Source organism: Crocodylus porosus, unplaced genomic scaffold (genome assembly GCF_001723895.1).
Source record: "Crocodylus porosus isolate Cpor-Errol unplaced genomic scaffold, CroPor_comp1, whole genome shotgun sequence".
Taxonomy (NCBI): Eukaryota; Metazoa; Chordata; order Crocodylia; family Crocodylidae; genus Crocodylus; species Crocodylus porosus.
The window spans coordinates 129,469-151,957 of record NW_017728926.1 but is presented as its reverse complement, the minus strand read 5'-3'; the positions used below and the strand labels follow the sequence as shown (position 1 = coordinate 151,957).

At 45.5% G+C, this 22,489-nt stretch overlaps 2 protein-coding genes across 3 annotated transcripts in view; both read left to right on the top strand.

Moving 5' to 3' along the window:
* Nucleotides 1–14,627, top strand: part of CAMTA1 (calmodulin binding transcription activator 1) — a 1,228,941-nt gene extending 1,214,314 nt beyond the window's left edge. Inside the window, exon 23 of the mRNA XM_019541692.1 lies at nucleotides 11,046–14,627. Coding sequence (XP_019397237.1) covers nucleotides 11,046–11,078 — 33 coding nt within the window. The 3' untranslated portion in view covers nucleotides 11,079–14,627. The remainder of the gene's footprint in view (nucleotides 1–11,045) is intronic.
* A 2,538-nt stretch (nucleotides 14,628–17,165) lies between these two features.
* VAMP3 (vesicle associated membrane protein 3) overlaps nucleotides 17,166–22,489 on the top strand; it is an 8,452-nt gene continuing 3,128 nt past the window's right edge. The window contains exons 1-4 of one of the 2 annotated variants that reach the window (XM_019541145.1): nucleotides 17,167–17,270; nucleotides 19,367–19,448; nucleotides 21,225–21,383; nucleotides 22,082–22,133. In XM_019541145.1, coding sequence (XP_019396690.1) covers nucleotides 17,269–17,270; nucleotides 19,367–19,448; nucleotides 21,225–21,383; nucleotides 22,082–22,133 — 295 coding nt within the window. In that variant the 5' untranslated portion in view covers nucleotides 17,167–17,268. Of the gene's footprint in view, nucleotides 17,271–19,366; nucleotides 19,449–21,224; nucleotides 21,384–22,081; nucleotides 22,134–22,489 lie in introns of both variants that reach the window. The other variant, XM_019541146.1, reaches the window with a different exon arrangement.

The following is a 22,489-nucleotide window of genomic DNA, read 5'->3' as shown; positions in this document are numbered from 1 at the left end:
GGAGTTATCTCCTGCTCCTTTCCTAACACAATTCAAGCTGTAGTCGGGTAGTGGGTAAGTCCCTTGGCTGGCTGCTCCACAATTGTTGTTGGGGTCCTTGCTTGGCCAACGACCTTTATCCTGAGATGGACTGAAAAACAGTTGAGGATGTTTTAGATCACGTGGATGAGTGAGGAGCTGCTGGACAAATCCCTTCCCAGGCACCAGAAATCTAGTTAGCCTGTGGTGTGTTGTGTAACGTTTGGGTTCTGTTCCTGATGGGGCCGAGACAAGAAACAGAACCACAGCTGATTTGTTCCTGTCGTCAAGAGCATGGGCCTGGCAGTACTGCTTAGAGCAGGCCCCAGCTTTGCAGCACCTCAGACAGGGCACTTTTAAAAAGTGGTGCTGTTAAAGTGTGCTGTAGCAGACAAATGAGACTGGTGCCCCCATGTAGCTGACAACAAGCAGGAGAAGGAGCAGGAAGTCTCCAAGTAGTGCTCCCTACCAATTGCATAGCTAATATTTTAGAGGTGGCCTTGACTTCCCCTGACACTTACCTCCAGCCCCACCTGGTTTGGCTTATTCTGGGGAGGCAAAGTCCAGCTCCTAGTTGGGTGTTTCTACATTGTGTAGGATTAGCATGGCCATGCTCCTCCCACACTTAGCTAGCTAGTCCCTGCACTCTGGCCTGATGATATCTACAGGCTGAGGCAGGGATGGTCATGCAGAAAGGTCTGGCTAGCGGCTCCCAGAGGCCCCTGGCTTGTTAGTCCTGAAAAGCAGAAATTACAGTGACTTGATGTAAAAAGAAAAGTGCCTCTACTTATTCCCCTGGGACAATCAGTTTTTGTTCAGCTGCAGAGATGAGCCAGACAGTCAATGCTGACCTGCTCTCCCAGAAAGCTAGAGCTGTACTGACTCTTCCTTGTCTGGTACAGATACAGGCTGGGTTCTCTTGCTTTGCAGGTAGCAATTGTAGGTGTAACTACTAAGACAAAGGTGGAGGAACCAGACTAATCTGTCTCCTCCTCAGGACCAAACATGCAGCCCAGAAGTCCTGGCCACTGGACCCCCAATGCTCTGTTGCTGTCAGTCCAATTGGTCTCCCTTGGGTGCAGAACACTCCTGGGTCTGAACACCACCTATCACATTCAGTATGCATGGATGTGACTGGCTAAACCAGGTTCAAAGCAAGCAGAGCCAGGCCCCTGGCTTCCTGGTTCTGCATTCTCCCTCCAGAATGGAGAATACTGCCCTGGGATCCCAACTCTGAGCCCAAAGCTGCTCCAGTCCAGTGGACTATGCTTCTTCCCTCCTCTGGCAGCTGGGCTGCCACCCTCTTGTAGGGTTGCAGCATCTGTGGATACATCTGAGTGGAGCCAGGGCACTGCCAAAGCCTTGTTGGCTTCGCTGTGTTCAAGCCCTGCACTGAGGTCATGTGAAAGAGTTACCCCTTGCCCCTATGGCTCTATCTGCTCATGCCCGTGACTTTTCAGAGCAACAGCAAAGAGAAAGGAAGAGAATCCAGCAACTGGGGATGGGAAAGAACAAGGTCAGGGAGGCCCACCTCTGCTGCTTGACAGAGGCCACTCCTGAGCTTGGGGCTTTGTCTTGTTTGCTTTAGGACAGGCTGTGGCTGCCTGGCTCTTTCCAAGGCTTGGGATTCTGTGTAGGAGAGTGTACAGGTTAAGAATTGACTTCTTCAAGATATAGTACGAGGGGAAAGACTAATGCTTTCCTTTTTGAATATGAGCCAGTTGGCCTGCAAGCTGAACAGAACAGAGACAGTGCCATTGGGCTGTTCCTTTGAAGACCAGGACTCTAAGCATAGATGCATCCTGCACTCCTAGGTATGACTGACTTGGCTTCATCTCGCATGGTCCATGTGCCACTCAGAGAGCCTGCTGGTAGCAGTCTTCATGCAAGACCTTTGCCTGTGCATTTGGAAGCCTGCCTTGTTTTTCAAACATGATACAGTTGTGAATACTCTATAACCATGTGTCAGTATGAGGGCAAAGCTCTGGCTCTACCCCTTGGTGGTTTTTTTCATCATGCATGTGTGGGAGCTTAAGATGGAGTTCACTGCCTTAGAGTGAGACCAAGGACCTGGATATTACTTCTGGGGGAGTTGCTGAGGCAAGCTTTTGACTAGACCAGTGTATCATTGCTCCATGGACTAGAGTGGAGTACTGGCAGGTTCCACCAGCACAGGATCCTCCAAGTCCAGCACCACCTGTATGGGGCCAGCCTAACATGAGGTATCTCTTGCTGCTGTTGCACTTTAAAATGAACTGTGGGGCATGTGAATTGGGTTCTGAGGGAGCAGCACTGTGCAGGCTGTAAGATCCCTGGAAGCCTTAAGTAGTAACACAGAAGCAGCCGGGACTTACAGTCCCTTTGCTCATACGTAACCCTTGGTTATGTTCACTCTGTTGGCATCACAGACTGAAATTTCAAGTGGCCAAAAATAATGAGAAGCCATCCACAGGACCTTTTCCTTCTAACCTGCTACTGAACCTCATACTACCTCGGAGATGTACGTATATGCATATACGAAGAGTGACTCCTGACCTCTGAGGTGGTGGAAGAGCAACAGATTATCACAGTATCAGATTTTCCCAAGACCATTGCCACAGTCATCTACCATGATGCTTAAGATGGCTCTGATGCCCAATTTGAGGAACCTGGGGGGAGACCAGACACTAAATTCATCTCTAATAACAGAGAAAAAAATTGCAAGTGAATCTAATCATACAGGTTTGACTGTTCTTTCCTCTCACCTAGGTCTTTTGTTTTTGAGGCAGTGAGTGTTTTCAGGTGCATTTGCACAGTGGTCAACTCAGGTCTAGTCCCTGACCAGGGCTTCTAGTCTCCATTCCAACACCAATAATTTGTGCTTCAGGGGAGCAGTGTCAGTGACCCTAAATCAGCCAAAGGAGCAGGTCCTGTGTATGGGGGTCTGTGTGTATGCTTCAGTATGGTGCATCCATAACTATTCTCTCTACACAGCCCTTGCCAGTCACAGTGAGTCAGCAGAGTTTCATTTTCTGAATCTCTGTACTTTTTCTGGATTTCTGGAAAAAAGAAATGATGAGTGATGTGTCTTAGAAGCAACTGTGCCAAAGCGTGAGAGGCTGTACAAAGGGAGCTCTTTCTTTACAGCTGTGGGTGCGCATGCATTTAAAGAATGCATGCTGTGAGTGTGTACATGTGCACATCATGACCTGCCATGCACATACTGAAGTTTTCATTCTTAAATACTCAGATACTGTTGTTCAGGTGACATAGCACACAAGCACAGATCCTACTCAGCCTGCACAAACAAACCCATGTTGAGAGCTTACACTGGGGTTCCTCATTAAAACATAAAAAGATGTTAGGACTTAGTCCTTCACCAGGAATGAGCTAGTTTAAACAGGCCAGGTTTATTAAAGAGATAGATTTTTATGGGTGGAGGGAGACTGTGTTGTTAAAGCAGGAACAAAAATAAGGAAACTGTCACTAGTTACTTGCCTCTAAAAGGCCTACCATATGAGAAGGATTATACCTGATATTAGTGTGTGCTGCCATTCCTGATGCATACAGAACAGTTCCTTTCTGTGCACTCCCAGCTCCCCACTCCTGGTTGTAGTTTGTCAAAGCACAGGTGCAAGGTGTATTGACTTGGTACGCGCTTACCAAAGGATGCACAAGCCTCCAGCAATTCCATCTGCCATAGGTATGCAGGCATCCCAGAGATGGGGTGTGCCAGACCAGTTTTTCTGGAATGTCAGACTAGCTAGATCTCTTTCTGCTTATAGTGAAGGGTTGAAGCTGTTTTCTGAGGCAGAACAGCCCCAGGTCACAGTTATTAATAACATGCCAAGGATATGTTTGTTTATAGCACCATCCTCTCAAAATTTGCCTCCCTCTCCCCTTCCTCACTGTCAGGTTAAGTACTGCTCTCCACTTGGGGCAGTCAGTGCCTCAGGTAAGTAACCCTTCCTTGTCTCATACATAAATGAACCACCAAAAGCCCCCCTTTTGCTATGCAGCCCTTGTCAGACCCCAGCTGTTCCCAGCAGCAGCCTTCCCTCTTTTGTGCACCAGAAATGGGTCTGTGCAGCAGCCAGTACATTAAGTCCCCAGTTCCTTTTTGCCCCTTGTAGTGACATCTGGAATGGGGAGAAAGGTTTCAGGGGAGGGGGGAATCTGTCTCCTAAGTGATCAGACAAGAGATCACATTGTAGTAGCTGCAGCAGAAGTTCCTAAGTAATTCTGTTTCGTTTACATCTTGCAGGGGCTGAATGTCTTTGGAGCACAAATGTATGTGTTCAATTGCAGACCGCATGCTCTGGGGTGTCATTCTTATTGGGCCTTTCTGTCTTTTTTGTTTTGCAACCCAAATGAGGTAACTGAAGAAAGGCAAGAGCTCCCATTTTCTAAATTTCCCACAAGCCATTTCAGCTCTAAGAGCAACAGGTAACTCACTAGAAAACCTTCTCTAGCTCTGATTCACCCTGCCCTTTTATATTACTGACCTGCAGCATCACCAGAACCTGTGTGCTGTAAAACTCACTGACTCATTAAACATTTTCCTGGCTGGGCATTATGAAGTAAATTTTATGAAACAGCTTTGCCTTATGCTTTACCCATGAAGCCATCACCTGCTTTGACTTTTCTAAGTAGGCCTAATCCATTTGCTTACAAATTCTCATTTGAAACTCAAGGGAACAGATAAAAGAGAAGCTGCTGCTGGCTTTCAGGGCTGTTGTTTACTATATTGCTTTAGCATGTAATGATGCAACTTCTTGGATGTCTTAATACAAAATACAGTCGGAAGAGCTGTCCAGCAGGGGTGGTGGGAGAGCTGTGAGCATGTTCCTGCCTATCAGGATTCCCAAGTTCACAGCACAAACACAAAGCACCTGAGCCCTAGTTAATTCAGAGGGATGGCACACAGACAGCCAGAAGTGACCTCCACACTTGCGGTTCCTTCCAGCTGCCTTCTGACACGGCTGAAAAATAACCATGGCCTTGCACTGGTCAGCAGGCAGTCTCTGGGCTCTCCAGCAGAGCCTTTGCTAGCAGGGCTCTGCTTTTCTCAGAAATACAAAGAAAGAAACACAAGGAAAGAAACTTGCTTTCTTCCCATGTTTTTCCATTGCCCTGAGGACTGCACAGGACTGAGTGTGCAGCAGGATGAAGGCTCTTGGGGGCAGCTCCTCTAAGCCCATCCTGCCAAGCACAATTTCCAGGAGCAGCAGCAGCAGCAGCAGCAGTACAGCTTCCCCTGAGCCACCCTGTTTACCGTATCACAGTATGGCACAACCAGCAGGCCTGTTTGTGGGGCTGAGATCTACTCTATGTGTCACCAAGAATCTTGGCCCAGTGCTGCTCCCCTCACCCCAGGCCATCCTGATATCCGTTGCCAGGTATAGACCTGAGTCTTAGATGCAACAGCTTCTCTGGGAGCAGCTGTTTCCTACTTTATGTTATAGGATTTGCTGTGTTTTGTGTTCAAGGCAAGTTGCTAAGAGAGCTTCCCCTCCACCTCCTCAACCCCTGCCTAAAATCGTTGGTGGAGAGAGGAGAGAGAGGTGGCTAGGTGTGGAAAGAGGGGGTGTTAAGGTGGAGAGAATGATTCGGCCCCCTTCAGGAAGGCAGCGGTCCCTGCTTGTATCTTGAAAGCCATGTGAGCAGCCAATCTCCTATAAATCCCCTGGCCTGCAGGGGTTGTAATCAGTCCAAGCCTTCAGCCTAGGGATCACATTCTGCTTGACTATTTTTTTTGTCTACTGTTAATAAACAAGGTTGTGGTCCCCATTCATGTGAGCACTCACTGCTGCAGCATCCCTGGAAAGTGGCAGCATATAAGAAGGCAAACAAGGCTTTCTAATGAATAACAAAAGTAAGGCCCCAGCCTCCCTTACCCCACGTAGAGCATTTTCCCTATGCTAACCCCACATTCAGGAGCAAGCACCAGGGCAAAAAGCAGTGGCATGCATTTGTGCTGCTGATTTTTTCCCCATGGAAACTGTATGCCCCTGCTCATGGGGATGTGGCCTGTAAGTTTGATACCCTTGAACAACAGAGAGAGGCTGTTGCCATTCCTGGGGTGTAGCTATCTACCACAGCGGGTTCTGAAGGATTTGGGTTGCATACCCTACCTATGACAAGAAGGAAGGGTGCTAAGTGGACCTCTGGGCAAAAACACAGTCTGTTAAGAAACATTTGTTACTCTGAGTGAACCAGCCCAAAGCTATCTGATAAATAGGTAAGTTTTCAAATGCTATGCAAGAAACGAGCTACACCAGCTTTGTTCAAACACTGGTTGAAAACAGTCTACTAGGGTGCCAGTAACTCATCAAGAGTGGCCAGAGCCAGAAGCATTCCAGCTCTGCACAGACACTGGCAGGGTGCAAAGGGGACAGGAGCATTCCAGCAGTTCTGTTCTGGCCAAGACCCTTCCTTCCCTTGCAGCAGGGTACTCCCTTAGTACCAAGAAGAAAGTCAGAAGAAACAAGTCAGTCTTAGTGTTAAATTTCCAGTGGGTTCTGTGCCACGATTTTGCCACTGCTTACACGTACTTCATACATGTTCCTACAGTCCATCCCCAAACATGGTTCCTGGTTAAACATGGAGTGTTAGTTCTGAAAATGTGGAAAACATAATAAATTCAAATAGTGTTATGATTAGCATCACATTGCAGATTTGCAGATGCTGTCGAGTAGCGTTGCAAAGCACACTTGACTTGTATTTGGAAACAGCTGAGCACTCTGCAGCCTCTTTTGTCAGTACATTTTTTCTTTTGGAAGCCATGTAGCTCAGTTAATAGGTTGACTGGCTGTGGACTGGATTTGAGCCTAGGGAGAATGGTAGACTTTCACTCATTGCTTCCACTTCCAGTGCAGCCCTGAGGCCCACCCAGCCTCTTATCCAGTGGGTACCAGGAGCTACAAGGGAACAAAGGTGGCTGAAGCATGGTGCTGACCACATTACCTCTTTCTTGCGCTGAGGTTAAAGAAACAGAGTCCTGTCTCCACTGCCCTAATGAGTCTCAATGGCCTATAACTGGGTCATTTTGCCCTTTCTTTTCAACCTGCAAGCTCTATTCAGGCAAATTCCATACAGCTGTGTTCTTTAAGCAACAATTAACACTGAAGTTCCAAAGTTTATACAGGCCTAGAAACCTTTTCACTTCTCCAGGATTCTTTTCACCAAGAAAGGTGTTGCATATTTGTGAATAGAATCTGTACTAGTGCAAATATTGAAAGCACTCAGTAATTAATTTACAATAGCATGCACATGCCAGTTCAAGAGAGAGAATTACTAGGTCTGCACAAGTACAGATACTGCATGTCATAGGTTGAAGTTGGCAGCACAGCATGTCTTGCATTTTTGCAGCAAAAGTGCTCCATTAGTGTAGACTTTGCATGTTGAACTGTTAAGTATGGATACAGCATGTCTCAGTGAAAGAGCCACCAGCTTAAGAATTGTGCATGTTCTCAATAAGAGATCTGTAGTAATAACAGGTAAATTCTGTGTTACGGTGAGAGGTGCAGTTGAAAAAATGTGCAAGTTGCACTACAAATTATGCATCAGGAATGGTGTCTGATGCCTGTTTGTGATTAGCCTCAGCATTAAATGCAAAAAAGCACACATCTTTACAACACCTATTATAGTGAGGTCCTGGTCCCTGCCTATACCTCCTAAATACTACAGCAATACAAACAATAAATAGTTGTTACTGAACAAGAAAGAGTTGCAGAGGAAGATGCAGAGGTTGACTTTAATGAGGGACTGCCATGGTACAAGATACACAGTGGAGAATGATGCCCATGCTCTGGTAAAAAGAAAAGCACTGCGGGGGGCCTGCTCCATCTGTTAACCTCCTTGCTGCTGGGATTCCATCCTCAGGGTTAGACTCCCTGCAGGGACTTAGGATCAACATCACACTACCTCCAGCTTAAGTATCCTTTCCCCTAGTGGAATTTACCAGCCCAAGGACTTGACCTCACCTCCCACCCCTTGAGAGCACTGTGGTTGCTGGTCTGTCAGCCCTCATGGGAAGGGGTAGGAAGCTCTCAGCTTCTCTTTGTTGAGTCTGCTCCACTTCAGAAAAGATTAAACACTAACAGGAGCAGACCCTGGAACCCCATTTTCTCTGACCAACCTCCTCCCCAACCTGCTGCATTTGTTTTGGGACTGAGCATGCACTGAGACCACCCACAAGGTTGGGGCGGGCAGGGGAGATAGGTGGGGGAAGCAGCAAGTTTGTTCATCTTTATGGGGTGCCAAGCAGCCTGGGGTTATGCAGCATTGCTTAGGTGGTTCTATGCCTTCCCAGCAGGAGAAATATAAGTGTGGGGTGGGGGGAAGAGTTACTAGTGGACAAGGTGCCAGGGGAATGTGGATGCCTCCAGGAAAGAGTAGGGGCTTTGAGGATATACAGTATAGATTTTGATCCCTCAAGTCATGGTTAAGGTGTCCAAGTCTCTCTTGATTTAATCCAGATCAGATTAGCTGAAACTTCTATTTACTGGACCAAATTTGGAAGTGATGTGTAAATCTGTGTCCATTACACACTGATGTTAAGAGGTAAAGGCCAAGCTGGTATAGAGACCAAAAGAAGGGGGTCTGGTGGAATCCTCCTTTAACTTACATACTGTTCTAAATTGCTGTGCTTCTTACACTCTTATCATCCAGCCCCCACAGCACCTAATTTACATGAAACAAATGCTCTGTTAGATTCCTTTGTAGCCCTTCTTCCACCCAGAAGGGCAGATGATGCACAGCATCTCTGAATTTGCTGTCTTGTGTTGTCTCTAACTCAGTGCTTTTAAGGCACCAACTTGCTGTATATTCTTGCTAATTTGGGTCATATTACACTGTTTTGGTAGGAACACTACTCAACAGCAGAACTAGAACATGCAGAGTTAGGTGGCTTTTTCACATAAATACATACCTGTATATTGTAGCTTATTCCAACAGGACATTTCTGATCTCTATGTGTAACATGCCATTTTTTTGTTTGTTTTTCCGAGTGAGTTACTCTGTCACAGTGGCTCATGAAAATGAGTCCACAAATAGCCTGAAAGAGTAAAATGGGGTTTCCTAGTTATGTGCATCAAACTAAAAGAATAGAAGTATACAAATGCCCATGTGTAGAAATGCCAGATCACACTTTTCTGCTGTACTCATGACTCATAAGCAATGAACAAGCTCACTTCTGCAGAACAGCTGTGCAGCTCCCTCTTTGTTAGTTGGCCAAGAGGAATTAGATTGAAAGGTACTATATAGTGGAGACAACACGCTGTGACAGAAACACATGCCTGCCCCTTGGAGAACTAAGAACCAACTCCTCTGAGTCTTGTTTTTCTGTTAGCAGCTTGACTAAGTCCTGCGTCCTACTCCAGTCAGAGCTGGGCATCTACATTTGTTTATTTTTCCCATTCTCTGTAATGAAAAGTATCATAAGCAACAAACAGCAAGTGCCCATTAGCACCAGGAGGCAGGTTGCTGTCTTCTGGGCATGACATAGAGGCATTCAGTGCTTGGTTTCAAATGATTTTTTTTACTGCACAGCATTATGGAAGCAACATGCTAGAGCTTTGTGAATAAGAACCTAGCACTCCCAAAAACAGGTGCACCAGAACTCTGCAAGTAAACAATTTACTGTCTGCATTGGTCACAACCAGCATGTAGGTGTCCTATGCCAAGTGCTGAGTATCAGGAGCAGCCCTCTGGCACATCAGGTTAGTCTCTGTGAACAGGCAGTGGCCCTGACTGTGCCAGCAAGGGCAACCACCTTTTCAAAATGGAAAGGCAGGACACATGTCCACCTCCTGCCCCCACCCCTGGTGGCACGGCTGGAACAGAGCCAAGTGGAGCCCATGGGGGGGCAGGGGAGGATGCAGGCTACCGTGGGGTTCCCCACCCTGCTGCCCTTCCCCCAGGAGCCCTGCACCAGCCGTACTGCCATGGCAAGGTGCCCTCTGCCCACCTGGCAGCAGTGGGGAGCACTACTCCACAGCACTACTGCGGTGGCTTCGAGGGAAGGGTGGCAGGGTGGGGAGCCCTGAGCTGACAGTGGGCAGCCCTCATCCACCCCATGCACAACTCTGGGGAGGCACGTGTCTCCCCAGTCCTCCCTCTCTGGGAATGTGTGCAGCACTGGGGAGCCAGCAGCCCTGGTGCCCCCAGGGGAGCCACCCATGGCTTCATTCCATTCCCCCAGCTTGGCCCCATGCACCTTCCTGCATCAGCCCTGGGCCCCATGCACCACCCTGGCTGGACAGCTCCCCCAGCCTCTGTCCTGCTCCCTCCCTCACCATAGGGGCCTCAGTCTGCCCCCTTCCATGCTCCCTCACCCACAGACTTACCTGCAGGGAGCTGCTGTCCTGCAGGGGGAAAGTCACTGTTTCCTGTCTTTTTCCGTAACGAACAGAGAACCCAGATCCCTGTACAATACTGGGAATCCAGGACAGATACTGTCTTGGGGTCATTCAACCTGGGACCAGGAGTTGATGTTCACATTTCAGGACTGTCCCACCCTATTAGGGACTGGTGGTCACCCCAATGCCAGTCATCCTACAATCAGAAAATGCAAGGGCTGGCAGTGAAGCTGAGACAATATGAAGAGGAAGCGTATTCCCTAAACTTGGGTGGTTCTAATTTAACTGCCATGCACAGAGGCATATAAAGATTCTGCTGATTTGTAAGGTACTGTATATGTTAATAAAAGGGCACTTTACCCAAGGGATCTGATCCATAGGGAGTGCCAAAGCAGTAAAAAAGGCATGTAACTATTATAAAGTCTATGCCAGAATGAACTTAGGAGGTAAACAGTGGCTCAGAAAGTGATTGTGAAAGGTAAATTCTTCTTTATGAATGTATTTTCTCTCAGTCTTCAGCCTCCCTCTGTCCCAACTGTTTGTTGTAGCAGGAGCTTCTCTTTTTCTACTCTCTGGGGGGGGGGTTACTATTTCATACTGCAGGTTTTAGTAAAGAAGCCCCTTCACTTTCTCCTTTGGAAGAGTTTAGAGATAGAAGTGTTACATTGTCCCTTCTTATTTTTTCAGAGTGAAAGAATTGAAAAAGGCCAAGGAACTTGAAGAGACGCAGCAGCATCCCGTAGCAATGTGACATTGCTTTTCAGACTGTTTTCATTTTCTGTTTTTAGCAGAGACATATAACAGCAACAACAAAAAACACCCTACTGCAGGTCTGGAAGGATCAGCTGCAGGATTTTAACAGTAATGTTTTGGTCATTGCATTTGCACTTTCATGGACAACTTTTAATTTGTTCAGCAAGACATCTTGGAACTCAATCTTCTGTTGGATCATGAGATAAAAGACACCAGGAGGAATTTGTGAGTTGCTTCATTCTCTCAGAAAGAAGAAGCGATTAATTATCCTTTTCACATAGGGCTGTATTAAAACAATGTGTGGAACTGTACAAATATTATACCAAAAATATTGTTAAGAAAAGTTGGGAATGCACAAGCAACACAAGAATGCTATTCCTGCACCTGTCAGGCATCTCCAAGAACCTGAAGCTTTGGGATTCTCAGTGGAGGGGCTTAGATCAGTAAATCTTTATTGGGTCCATGCATTCTCATTTTGTTCGTACTTCTGTCCTTTGTTTTTGTTTGAATCTCTCTACAGCACACTTAATGCAACTTTTTAAATCTGCAGGTTTTTAATACATCCCTGGGGAATTTACAGAGGGGGTTGGCTTCCAAGGTAAACGGGTAATGCATGGGAAACAAAGAGAGCAGCTCGATCAAGTTTTACAGTTTCTTTTTGGTATTTTTCTAGAACCTGCAAGTATATCAGTTGTCATGTACTTTTTCTCATATTCAGCACTTTATTTTCTAGCCTTACTCTCATGTGATATTTTAATTATTTTCTTAAAATAATTTGTAAAGCATGTAGTATGTTCTTTTTGGGATTTTTTTAAAGTAACCTTTAAATTTCTTGTTCTACAGAGTCACATACATATGTTGCCTGGACATTTTTACCACCTAAAGATCAGAGTGGTGCTGCATTCTGGCCAGTAAATTTCTTATTTTGGCTATTTCATCAAAACCTGGGCAGTTTCTGTATATATAGAAGGTAGAAATGGAAAATGAGAAATAATATTTGAAAGGGAATATATTGATTAATTACTAAATATTTTATTCACAAAGGGTCAATAACTTGGCAAGATAAAATTATTATTTGTATAGTTTTGTCTGAATGAGCGAGAAGAGTGTGGATGTATTGTTTGTACATATTGTATATATTAAAACAAAGAGATATGTGCATGAATTCAAGAAAAAAGAAATGAAAAAAGCAAAGCATTAGTGGCTATGGTCTGTAAAATGAAACAAAAACTTTATTTCACTATAAGAAACTTTATTTTAAATGTTCTTTAGAAGAACATTTTGCTAAAGCATGACTAAATGGCAAAAAAGAGCTACTGTATTTAGACTTAGGAAAAAAGGCAGAGTAACATTACTAAAAAAAGGATATGTTTACATTTGATTTTGGCTACCAGGAGTTTATTTTATTTTATTTTATTTTATTTTTCTTTCTTTCTGTATTTCTTTTGCCAATGGTGCCAAGTAATGTGAATGCTAATATTGCTTAAAAAAATTAAGTTACTTTTGCAAAGCAGATAATCATAAGAATACAAAATCGTATCTAGCTTAACACCATACACTCACTCCAATAAAGAACACTTAGAATGAACATAAACTGAAAAAAAAAAAGAAATAGTATGAAAGTAGAAAATATGTTTCACATTTTCATATCTCCTGCTGGAAGTCAGAAAATGTAATAAAAATTGCACAAAAATAAAAAAAAATAAAAATAAGTAAAAACTTAAAAGATGCAAACTGATCTTGTAGGGGTGTCATGGTATATTGCTATTTCCACATAGTGAGGAGCCAAAGAAATCAGATATTTTAAAAAGTGAAATACTAATGTAAAACTGTCGTAACGTTTGAACAGGATGGGCAAGATTCTGATCTTAATTGCACTGGGACGTATCAGGAGTAATACCCCTGAAATTGGCACAGTTACTCTGGGTTTACACAGGTGTAGCTAACATCAGAAACTGCTCCTGTGTGTTTATTTTGCTCGTGCCAGTTTAAAATTTCCAAATGATTGGTATACATTTTAGATAGTTAGTTTTAGAATAGTTGTTCTTACTTGATCCAGGCCACCAACTGAAATCTTTAATTGCAAGGCTTGTTGTGAAGCCTAAAAATATCACAGATTATAAGCTTTTAAACTGGTGTCTTTAAAAGAAAAGACAAAGGTTGTGGCAAAAAAACTGGGGTCAGTGCTCTTGGTGCCTTTTCTATAATTGTACCTGTTTTTAATTACTTCTTTTCACTGCCAGCATTGAATTACAGTGTATGTGCTATAGCTCATGATCAGAACACTCTGTACATTTGTGAACTGCTGCTTTATGATCTGATTCAATAAGAGAAATTGTCTGGCTCCCACATTGTGGCTGTGGCAGCCTTTTAACTTCAATTTATTTTATTGAATTGGAATACACATTATGTATTCCACACACAAAAAATGGGAATAGGAAATGAAAAAAAGAAACTCCTTGTGGAATGCTCTGTATTAATACTGGAAGAATTCTGACACTTTGAATATGTTTGTCCCATTTACCAGTATTATGGCACATATAATTGATCTTTTCCTAACAAGAAAGAGTAATGACCTCAGTGGCAGTATTTAACCCCTTGCGTTTGTACTGAGAAGCCGTGTCTACACGAGATGCTTTAATGCGCAATAGGCTAATCTACTGTGTCTACTAATCTAAGTGTCACCGCTTACTGTGAAGTAAATTAGTTTACTGCGTAGTAAATTTACTGCACAGTAAAGCCAAATAGCATTAACTGCACATGTAGACATGCCCACAGAGTCAGTAATATACAGAGCTATTTCAAGTTGCTCTTCCAAATCCATGGGCCTTGTGATGTATCTACTGACAAAGGCCCTGCTTCAGCCAAACACATAAGTACATGCTTAATATCAAGCATGTAAGCAATTCTGTTAGCTTCCATAGGAGTATTCACATGCTTAAAGTTAAGTATATCCTTAAGTGCTTTGCCATGTCAGGTCACAAGTCTTCAGTGTATCAGTGACCACTGGTGAGTTAAATACACTGTCCCACTGAAGTGAAGTGATTCTATTCACCCTTTTCTTGATTGTGGAACTCATATTTTAATAGAAGATAGTGCAGCTTTTTGGGAAAACCAGGATTCCCAAGTGCCAGGAGCAGGATCTTCTGTCTCCTGCAAGTGGAATTGCTCCTTCATGTAACACATCTGAAAACAGTAATACTGTGTGAAAGAAATACAGAATATAACATGAACCCCCTCTATGGTTGCACGCTTACAGCAGTTCCACACAGTAGTTGGCGCCCGATGGGGAGTCCCCAAAACTTGCATGTAAAACTAGTATAGATGTCTCTCTTTTGTAAGTTTTATTTTTGTAACTGTGCATGTAAAGCATCACTGAATCAATGGATCTGTTGAAGAACTCAGCTGCTGGAACCATGCAAAATGTTTTGAATTGCCCTTAAAATATGGAAAATGTTTTCTGAATGCTTTATATTCTTTCTGCTGTAAATTAAAAACAAAGAAAATTTCCCCATACTAAGTGTGTGTTTTTTAACCTTCCATTTTAACCAAGAAGGAGCTGCATCTTCCTTGAGTAATTATAGTTAGCCTTTTAAAAAGCAAGTCTGTTCCATGACCTATTTGCAAACATCACTCAGGTTCTTGACTGGCTGGATTTCAAATGCAGCTGTCTTTTTTGATTTTTTTAAAACTATCATAAACCCAAATCCTGCTATGTAGTGGATATGCAGGTTTGACTGGACTGAGTGGGTCCAAGCACTCACATCTGAGAGAATGTTATCCTTAAAATCTCTTGATCTGTCTTTCTTCTGGATTGTAATGTGTACCCTCCATCCGGTATGTAGACCAGCACATTTCAGGACACTTCTTAACTATTAAACTCATTGGGCTTTCAACTTCTGGCTTCTGATGCCCCCCAAGAGTTCCAGGTAATTACTCAGAAGTGCACTGCCTGCCACATCTTTGTTTTAAGATCTCAGGTCAGCCCAAAGATGCTCAGCCTGGTGTTGGGCACTGCCATAAAAGATTCAGGGAGAATGCATGGTCCTCACACCTCACTTCCTAGTTAGGCAGTAGTAGGACAGGCTGGATAAGGCTCCTTCCTCCATTTTTTTGTTCCCTTTGCTATGGGGTAAAAGTTTGTCTTTTGACTGTTAAATCAGCTTTTACAGCAGAAAGGAAATGGGTTTCGCCGTCCTGGACGCTGGTCTCCCTTTCTGTATGTGTCTCATGGCAACATTTAGCAACATGGCTACAACCCCTAGAAACCTCACTGTATTTAAAATATGTGGGGGCAAATTCATCCCTGCTGTAACTCCCCTGAAGCCAACAGTCAGGGGAGATAAGTTCTGAGCCAGGCTCAGAGACTAGTTTCTGTCAGATACTAGAGATCATGATGCTGTATGAGATGGCAGAATAATTTCTAAGGAAAACAACTGAAAACTGATCAAATGTTGATGGGTTTGATCCATGCCTTCAGGGATGAATTTGGCCTACTGTTTCCAGGCATGACAGTCACTGTCTCTCCAGACTGAGATTTGCTACTCACAGTGTGCACTTTCCAATGCAAACCAGGGTACAAGTGCTCATGTTTCTATTGCACAATATTAATGACACTTCCCTGCAGGAAGGAGCAACTGAACCCTACATCCAGGAAGATTATAGATGTATGAATGATGTTAACAGAATAAAATGGAACAGGAGGAGCTTAAGAAAGTATCAAGAAATATTTGACCAGCACTTAGATGGCTCCAGTCCTGATTAAGGCCTTTAGAATCTATTGTAATGGAAATATATAATAATAAAATATATATTTCATTTAGCCATTTTTAACTTTCTGCAAACAGAAGTCAATACCTCTCCTATTGGAAATATTGGGAAATTACATTACATCAGATCTCAGTAATGGAAATAATCCTTTTTTGCTTTTATAGCATAAATAACCCAAAAGGTGTGCTGGTCCTGAGTCACATGTATATCTGGTCAAACCAGATTACACCTCTGTGTCCTCACAGACTGTGCAGAGATCCCAGACAACTAAAACTGCCAAGGTAGATTGTTGTCTCAGGCCAAGACACTGTGATTTTAGGTTTCCCTACACTTAAATGTAGACAGCTGCAAGACCAGATTGGATGACCCCTTGGTGCTTCTACATGTGCACTTCACCACAGAGCTAATTAGTTCTGCAGTAAAGCATCACCATCTACCTGTGCTCCTCTATTAGGAGGCAGTAAACTAATTAACTCTGCTGTAGGATGGTACTGTCCGAGACAAATACTATCCTACAGTGGAGTAGTTGCAGATGCCAAAACACGCATGTAGACGGTGACCAGGGCTGGCTGAGGCACGAGGGTGCTAGTGCAGAGGCTGCCTGTCAGCTAGGCCCACACAGTAACACAAAGTGTGCTGGAGTTCACTGCTACTTGCGAAGTGCCCCCCCTCTGTCCCCAAGCTGGCACCATAATCACTATCTTGCCTTCTACCTGACTTCAGACTAATACGGCAGTGTCTCGCCAGCCATTACTGACAGGACAAGCCCTCAGCTAGGTAGGGGGAGGGGGTGCAGGCTCCCTACAGGCCCGAGGCACTATTGAACCTTTCACCCCACTAACATCTACGTGGGGCCCAGGACACTAAAGGGGCTGCCTGCAGCCTGGGGGACGGCTGCGCCCAGCACTGACCCTCGGCGGCCAGGAGGGGTGTGCCGGATGGGGGTGCGAGTCTCCTCCGGAGCCAGGTCCAGCCGCTACGGGCGCGCTGGAGCCCAGGCCCTTCAGCCAGGACGAGCACGTCAGTTGCCGGGTTCTGGCCCCCGCTCCGTGCCACGCCGGCCGGGCCGCCCGCTCTGCAGCATGGGTGACGACGGGGCGGCTGCCAACACGGACATGGCCCGCGCGGCGGCACGGCAGGCTCGGGTCGGCCCCGGGCAGCGCAGGCGGCGCCGGCCTGACTGTGGGCTCGGCCGTGCTGGTCCCACTCCAGCCCAGCGGCCCAGCGGCCCAGGCCAGGCCCCTCCCACAGGCCGTGGCGGGGGCTGAAGAGGCTCTTCCCCGGCGTCATATCCTGCAGTTGTCCAGCCTGCGCGCTACTTCCGGCTTGGTGCTGCTCCCCGGGGAGCCTGTGAGGTGCGCAGGAGGCCGCCCGCCAGACCGCCAGCATGTGAGTCCAGGGCGGGGCAGGGGCCGTGGGGACCCGGCTTGGTCGCCGCGTGTCCTGGGCCGGGAGCTGGCGCTGTCCTTGGGCTTCCTCCGGGCGGGCTTGGGGGGTGGCCCTAGGCCCTGCCTGTCGCGCTTCTTGGGGCCTGGCAGGGGCGGAGAGCAGCGTCCCCGCGACCGAGCTCTGGGCTGGTCGCGGAGCCGCTCGTCCCTTCCCGTGACCCCCGCCCGCAAGAGGCTCCTCGAGCCAGGCTGGTCCCAAGGCGCCGGGCCCGGAGCTGGGGGCGGCGAGCGTGGGCCTCGGCCGCGACGGCTCCTTGCGTGTAAGCCTCCCGAGCTCTGCGGGGTCCACGGCGGCCTCCTTTCTGTTTAAGAGCCGTCCAGCTTCCGTGAAAGACCTAAGGCGCTGGGGCTGACCTTCCGTACTCAAAAAGGTAGCACCAGTCCTGTCAGTGCTGGGCTGCAACTCTCTGGGAGGATTCCCCTAGGGGTCGGCATAGCCACCCTTGCAAATTGACAAGGGGCCTGAGCCTTCCCCTTTCCTTTCACGTACAGCCCAGTGGGAATTCATTTCTAAGTCAGGGATAGTTCAGTCACCTCTAACCGCAGATACTGCTTTCAAGATTCCTAGAAAAAGTTAATTGCTTGAGTGCTGACTACCTGTTGATATTGGCTAAGGGGAATGTAATAGTATGCTTGGATCTGGAACAGAGTAAACCAGAATGCTAAACACAGTGCACTCTACACCTGCTCCAGGGGTGGGGGGAGTTTAATTAAAGGGGCTGTAATTAAAGTACCTGGAGGGTCTGGTGTATCAGCATCCCTGTGCTTCAAAATGGCAATGGGGTGTGTTTGTAGATAAAGTGCCCTAACCACCATTTTGAAGTGCAGGGATGCTGATATACCAGACAGAAGCTGGCTGTGGGAGCGTGGTAATTGGCACTCCAGGTTCCAGTAATGGAGTTTGCTGTATTGTAACTGCAGAATGTCAGAGCAGCCTCTGCACTGGAGTATAGGCATCTGGTGTTCATAACAGGAATAAAAGCTGAGCAGATGAGTAAACTGACATGCTGAGAATGAAGCTCTTCCCCTAACTTAGGAGGGATGTGAGAGAGAAAGGAAACACCTGCTGTGTTTTTATACTCTTATTCACTTGGAAGTTCTGAAGTTGTAGAAGGAAATAAGACAATCACTTGCTACCTGAGGTTCAGGGGAAAAACTGGGCTCAGGGAAGCTCTGTAACTGTTTACGAAGCTTTTTGTCTTCTGAAGTATCTAGCACTGAACACTGAATTGCCTTTCTTTCCTAGTGACCTAAGAAAATTATTAATTAGTAGGAGATGCTGCTTGGACATAATTACTCAAAACCATCTGGTTTTCCACAAATTGATCTAAATATCTGTTGACAGCTATTGAACTTCCAAGTTCAAATAATAAAATGTGCCTGAATTAATGTGCCTTTATTTCAAAAGGGAGGAAAAATATTAATGGGTTGTAGTTCTTGGCATTTGATCGCAATGTGAGCTATTGCTTATCTCATTTCCTTCTTGGCTGTTGTATTAGTCTGCCTCTGCTTGCCCTCTACCGATTCTACAGCCACGCACTGGTGGTAAATAAAGACTTGGGAACTCTGCTGGTAGCTAACTTCACTTTGCTGCTTAAAGACTACAAACTTCAGAGAGATCCTGCTCTGAGGGAGTGTCTGTACTGCCTCTAGGCTGCTATTGAGGCTCTTGCCAGTAAGTAAACCCTGGCCATTGGCTTCTATTTCTTGCACTCCAGAACTGGAGCTGAAGCAAGGAAGCTCAGGTGTGCCTCACCCTGCTGCTTTCTCGTTCTTTATTTTTGGCATGCTTGAAAGTGGCAGGAAGGCTACCCTCAATCCTTGCTTTAGAGCATTTGAATGGGGCTTTATTCTTGTTGGCAGTTGCAAGAACCCCATTGAAGGACTGTGGCAATGACTGCATTTCTCTCTCTTCATCCTACTGAGAATGGGGACTGGTTGCTGAGCCATTTTCTGTGACTTGCATATAGAATCTGTCTGGAAGTCTTGTGTCCCAGTTAGGGATGCAGTATAAAATAACTACAACTCTCTCTGCAGGTCAGCAAGTGGCACTGGAAGCTCAAACGCTGCCTCTGGCAGTAATCGTCGTCTTCAGCAAACACAGCACCAAGTAGATGAGGTACAGTCTTCACCTGCACCTCTCCTGGCTTACTGACCTCAGGAGACCCCAGGGGAGGGGGTGTGTGGAGGGAGATGCAGCTAGAATGTAATGTGGTCAAAATTTAAATTTTGTCTGCCTGGGTTTGTTAATGAAGGGACAGCATCTCTTCATGTTTGTTCTTGCCCTTAGTCTCATGTACTGTTTCTTCATTTGTTGCAAGCAACTTGTTCCTATATTAGTAAGTGACCCTTGGTTCACTTGCCCTGTGCACTAACTCTGTGAGACTTGGACATAAAAAGGCGCTGGTGAGCTTGGCTTCTGGGAGAGAATGAGCCTCCCCTTTCAGGAGCTGAAAAGACATTGAAACTTGTAGTTATTGTAATTACCTGACTCCAAGATGAATCTGAATTTAAGATTACTACCCCCCCCACACACACTAGAGTTCAAGGGTTAGCAGCTTTTTTGGGCAGAGTGCCAAAAACACTCCCAACTTTGACTTGTAAGTTGTTGTAACAGGGCAGCCCTGGGCCCTTCCCCACCATCCACCCCATGGCATGGGTGCCAAGCAAAATGCCTTCATGTGCCACACACTGGCACCCATGCCGGGGGTTGTCTACCCTGACCTAGATTCTGTGTAGACCAACTTTATAAATTGGTTCTAATCTTCCATGTATAGACTCTAGTTATTGGAGGGTCATCTTAAATTTGGGTTAACCCGCCACTACTCCTACCTCTGTGGTGTTGCCAGGCAAGCAGTGGTTGTGGGGCCAGGCAGTAGAGGAATCAAGTGGTCTAAAACCTGCCCTTTGTCCCCTTCTGTTTATCTGTGGCCTATCTAACCCCATCCCTCCAATTCCTGCCTTGTCCTGATCCCTAGCTCCTTGCACCTGTCCCATTACCTCTGTCCGTGTGTGTTGCCTGGGGAGCACAGCACATGGTTGCTTCAGTCCAGCCTTACAGTAACAGTTGTGGCAACAGCCCCATAGCCAGGCCACAACTGTTGTTGCCATTGTTACTACTGAGCAAGCACATGGGCTGGGGCCAGAGCAACCATGAGCTCCATGTTCCAGGTTAGAGCCAGAAAGTAAGTTGGGGGAGGATGGGAGGCAGAGAGGGGTGGGGGCAGCAGCTGCAGCTCCAAGCCTTGTTCAAGACTCCCTGGGGCAGGGTTGGGGTTGGAGTTGGAGTTGCAGCAGCCACTTGTTCATGTCATGGCCTTGTACTCAAATCCAAGATGAGGGGCTTCCCCCCACATGTTAAAGGAGAGGGGAGGAGAACAACCTCCTTTTGGATTGGAGTAAATGCAGTAGTTTTTATCAATTTTGTGTGGAAACCTAAAACCTATCCTTTGAAGGAGAGTACAATCCCTTGAGTTATTAGGCAAGCTGTGTGCTATTCTAGCCATCCAGAAAAGTTCAGTGGGCTTGTATGCTAAATGAGGAGGGGAGGATAAATGTATGGTCTAAACAGTAGGCTTTTCATATCTTTGCTCTTAAGCTGTGCTGATATCACCTTGCCACAACAGTCTTAATGGCTTACTTGTACTTCTTGGGGATCTCAACCCACAGCTTCTGATGGTGCAATCCTAGGCAGCATCAGTTCACAAGTAAATGAACGACTTACAGATGTTCTTACTAAAGTAAGAACTCCTTTAAAAGGTGGTAGCTTCTACTTGGTTTATGACAGTGGTATCTTTCAAGTTTGTTTGGGCTTTTTTTTTTTCTTTTCTTAAAAAATCCAGTGGAGGGGAACTGATTTGGTTTATGAATCGTTAACACTGCCTTTGACTTGCAGGTGGTTGACATCATGAGGGTGAATGTAGACAAGGTGTTGGAGCGAGATCAGAAGCTGTCTGAGTTGGATGACCGTGCCGATGCCCTGCAAGCAGGAGCTTCCCAGTTTGAAACAAGTGCTGCCAAGCTGAAAAGAAAGTATTGGTGGAAGAACTGCAAGGTAACCATCAGGCTTGAGTGTTTTCAATACCAATTAACTACTCTCTTGAGCTAAAAGAACCTGTGTGCTACACAGTGGCAAAACTGCACGCAGAAATGCCTTGATTTTTAAAAAGAGTACTCTGGAACCACATGAAAGCCTCTGATTTCCTGTGTACTAGCTAAAGCCTGGCTTTACATAAGATATATTTTTTTTTTTTAGCTACATTGCTGTTTTGGATAAATGATTCCAGTAATCTAAGATTCAGAAGAAGTCCACTGATGCAGGTTGAGTAGCAACATGCAGAAGACTATGTTGTAGAGGACGCTGCAGTTGCTTTAAGTTTTTGACCATTTTCAATTATAGGAAGAGCTAGGAACACTTAGTAGCTTCTGGATAGTCAGTGGTAAAGGACAGTTGTAAGACAGTTGCTGGGTCTTAGTAAAGAAGGCTTCGTTTTGAGCACTTCAGCTTGCATGTTACATAACTCAGATGGGCTTTGTGCTGTAGTGTGAACAACTACAGTAAAACGGGCCTTTTATGTTCTGAACTTAAACCTAACTTGTCTAATGTTGCCTGAAGCAAGACTGAAGTGTACCTCTTTTTGCTGCTTTAGTGGCATATGTTGCAAGACTATGTTTGTATTGCTGCTTCAGTAGTAACTTAAAAGCTTTATTAGAGCTGATCCATGGGTAATGCTGTGATGTCTCTTTACACAGATGTGGGCAATACTGATTGTTACTGTTCTTATCATCATCATAATTATCATTGGTAAGTCTTTTGTGTCTTATTTTTTCCTTAAAGGACTCCTCAGTGGGGTTAGCTAGCTGGGGCATATTTATTTTCAGGTCAGACCAATGTATCAGCAGCAGCCACTGTGTTTATAAAGATAAGGGCATTCAAAACATAGCTTACTCGGCAATACTTACTTTTAACAATATTAAATGTCTGACAAAAGTGGTAGTCTGGAGTGCTAATATTGCCAGATTGCATGTTACTGGTATACCAGTAACGACGTGGTGACACTTGGAAACAGTAACTTGTGTAGTGAAATGGGATCTAGCAGAGGACCAGGACTAAAAGTGAGCTCTAGTCACAGCTTTACCATGGAGTTCACCTTTTTTTTT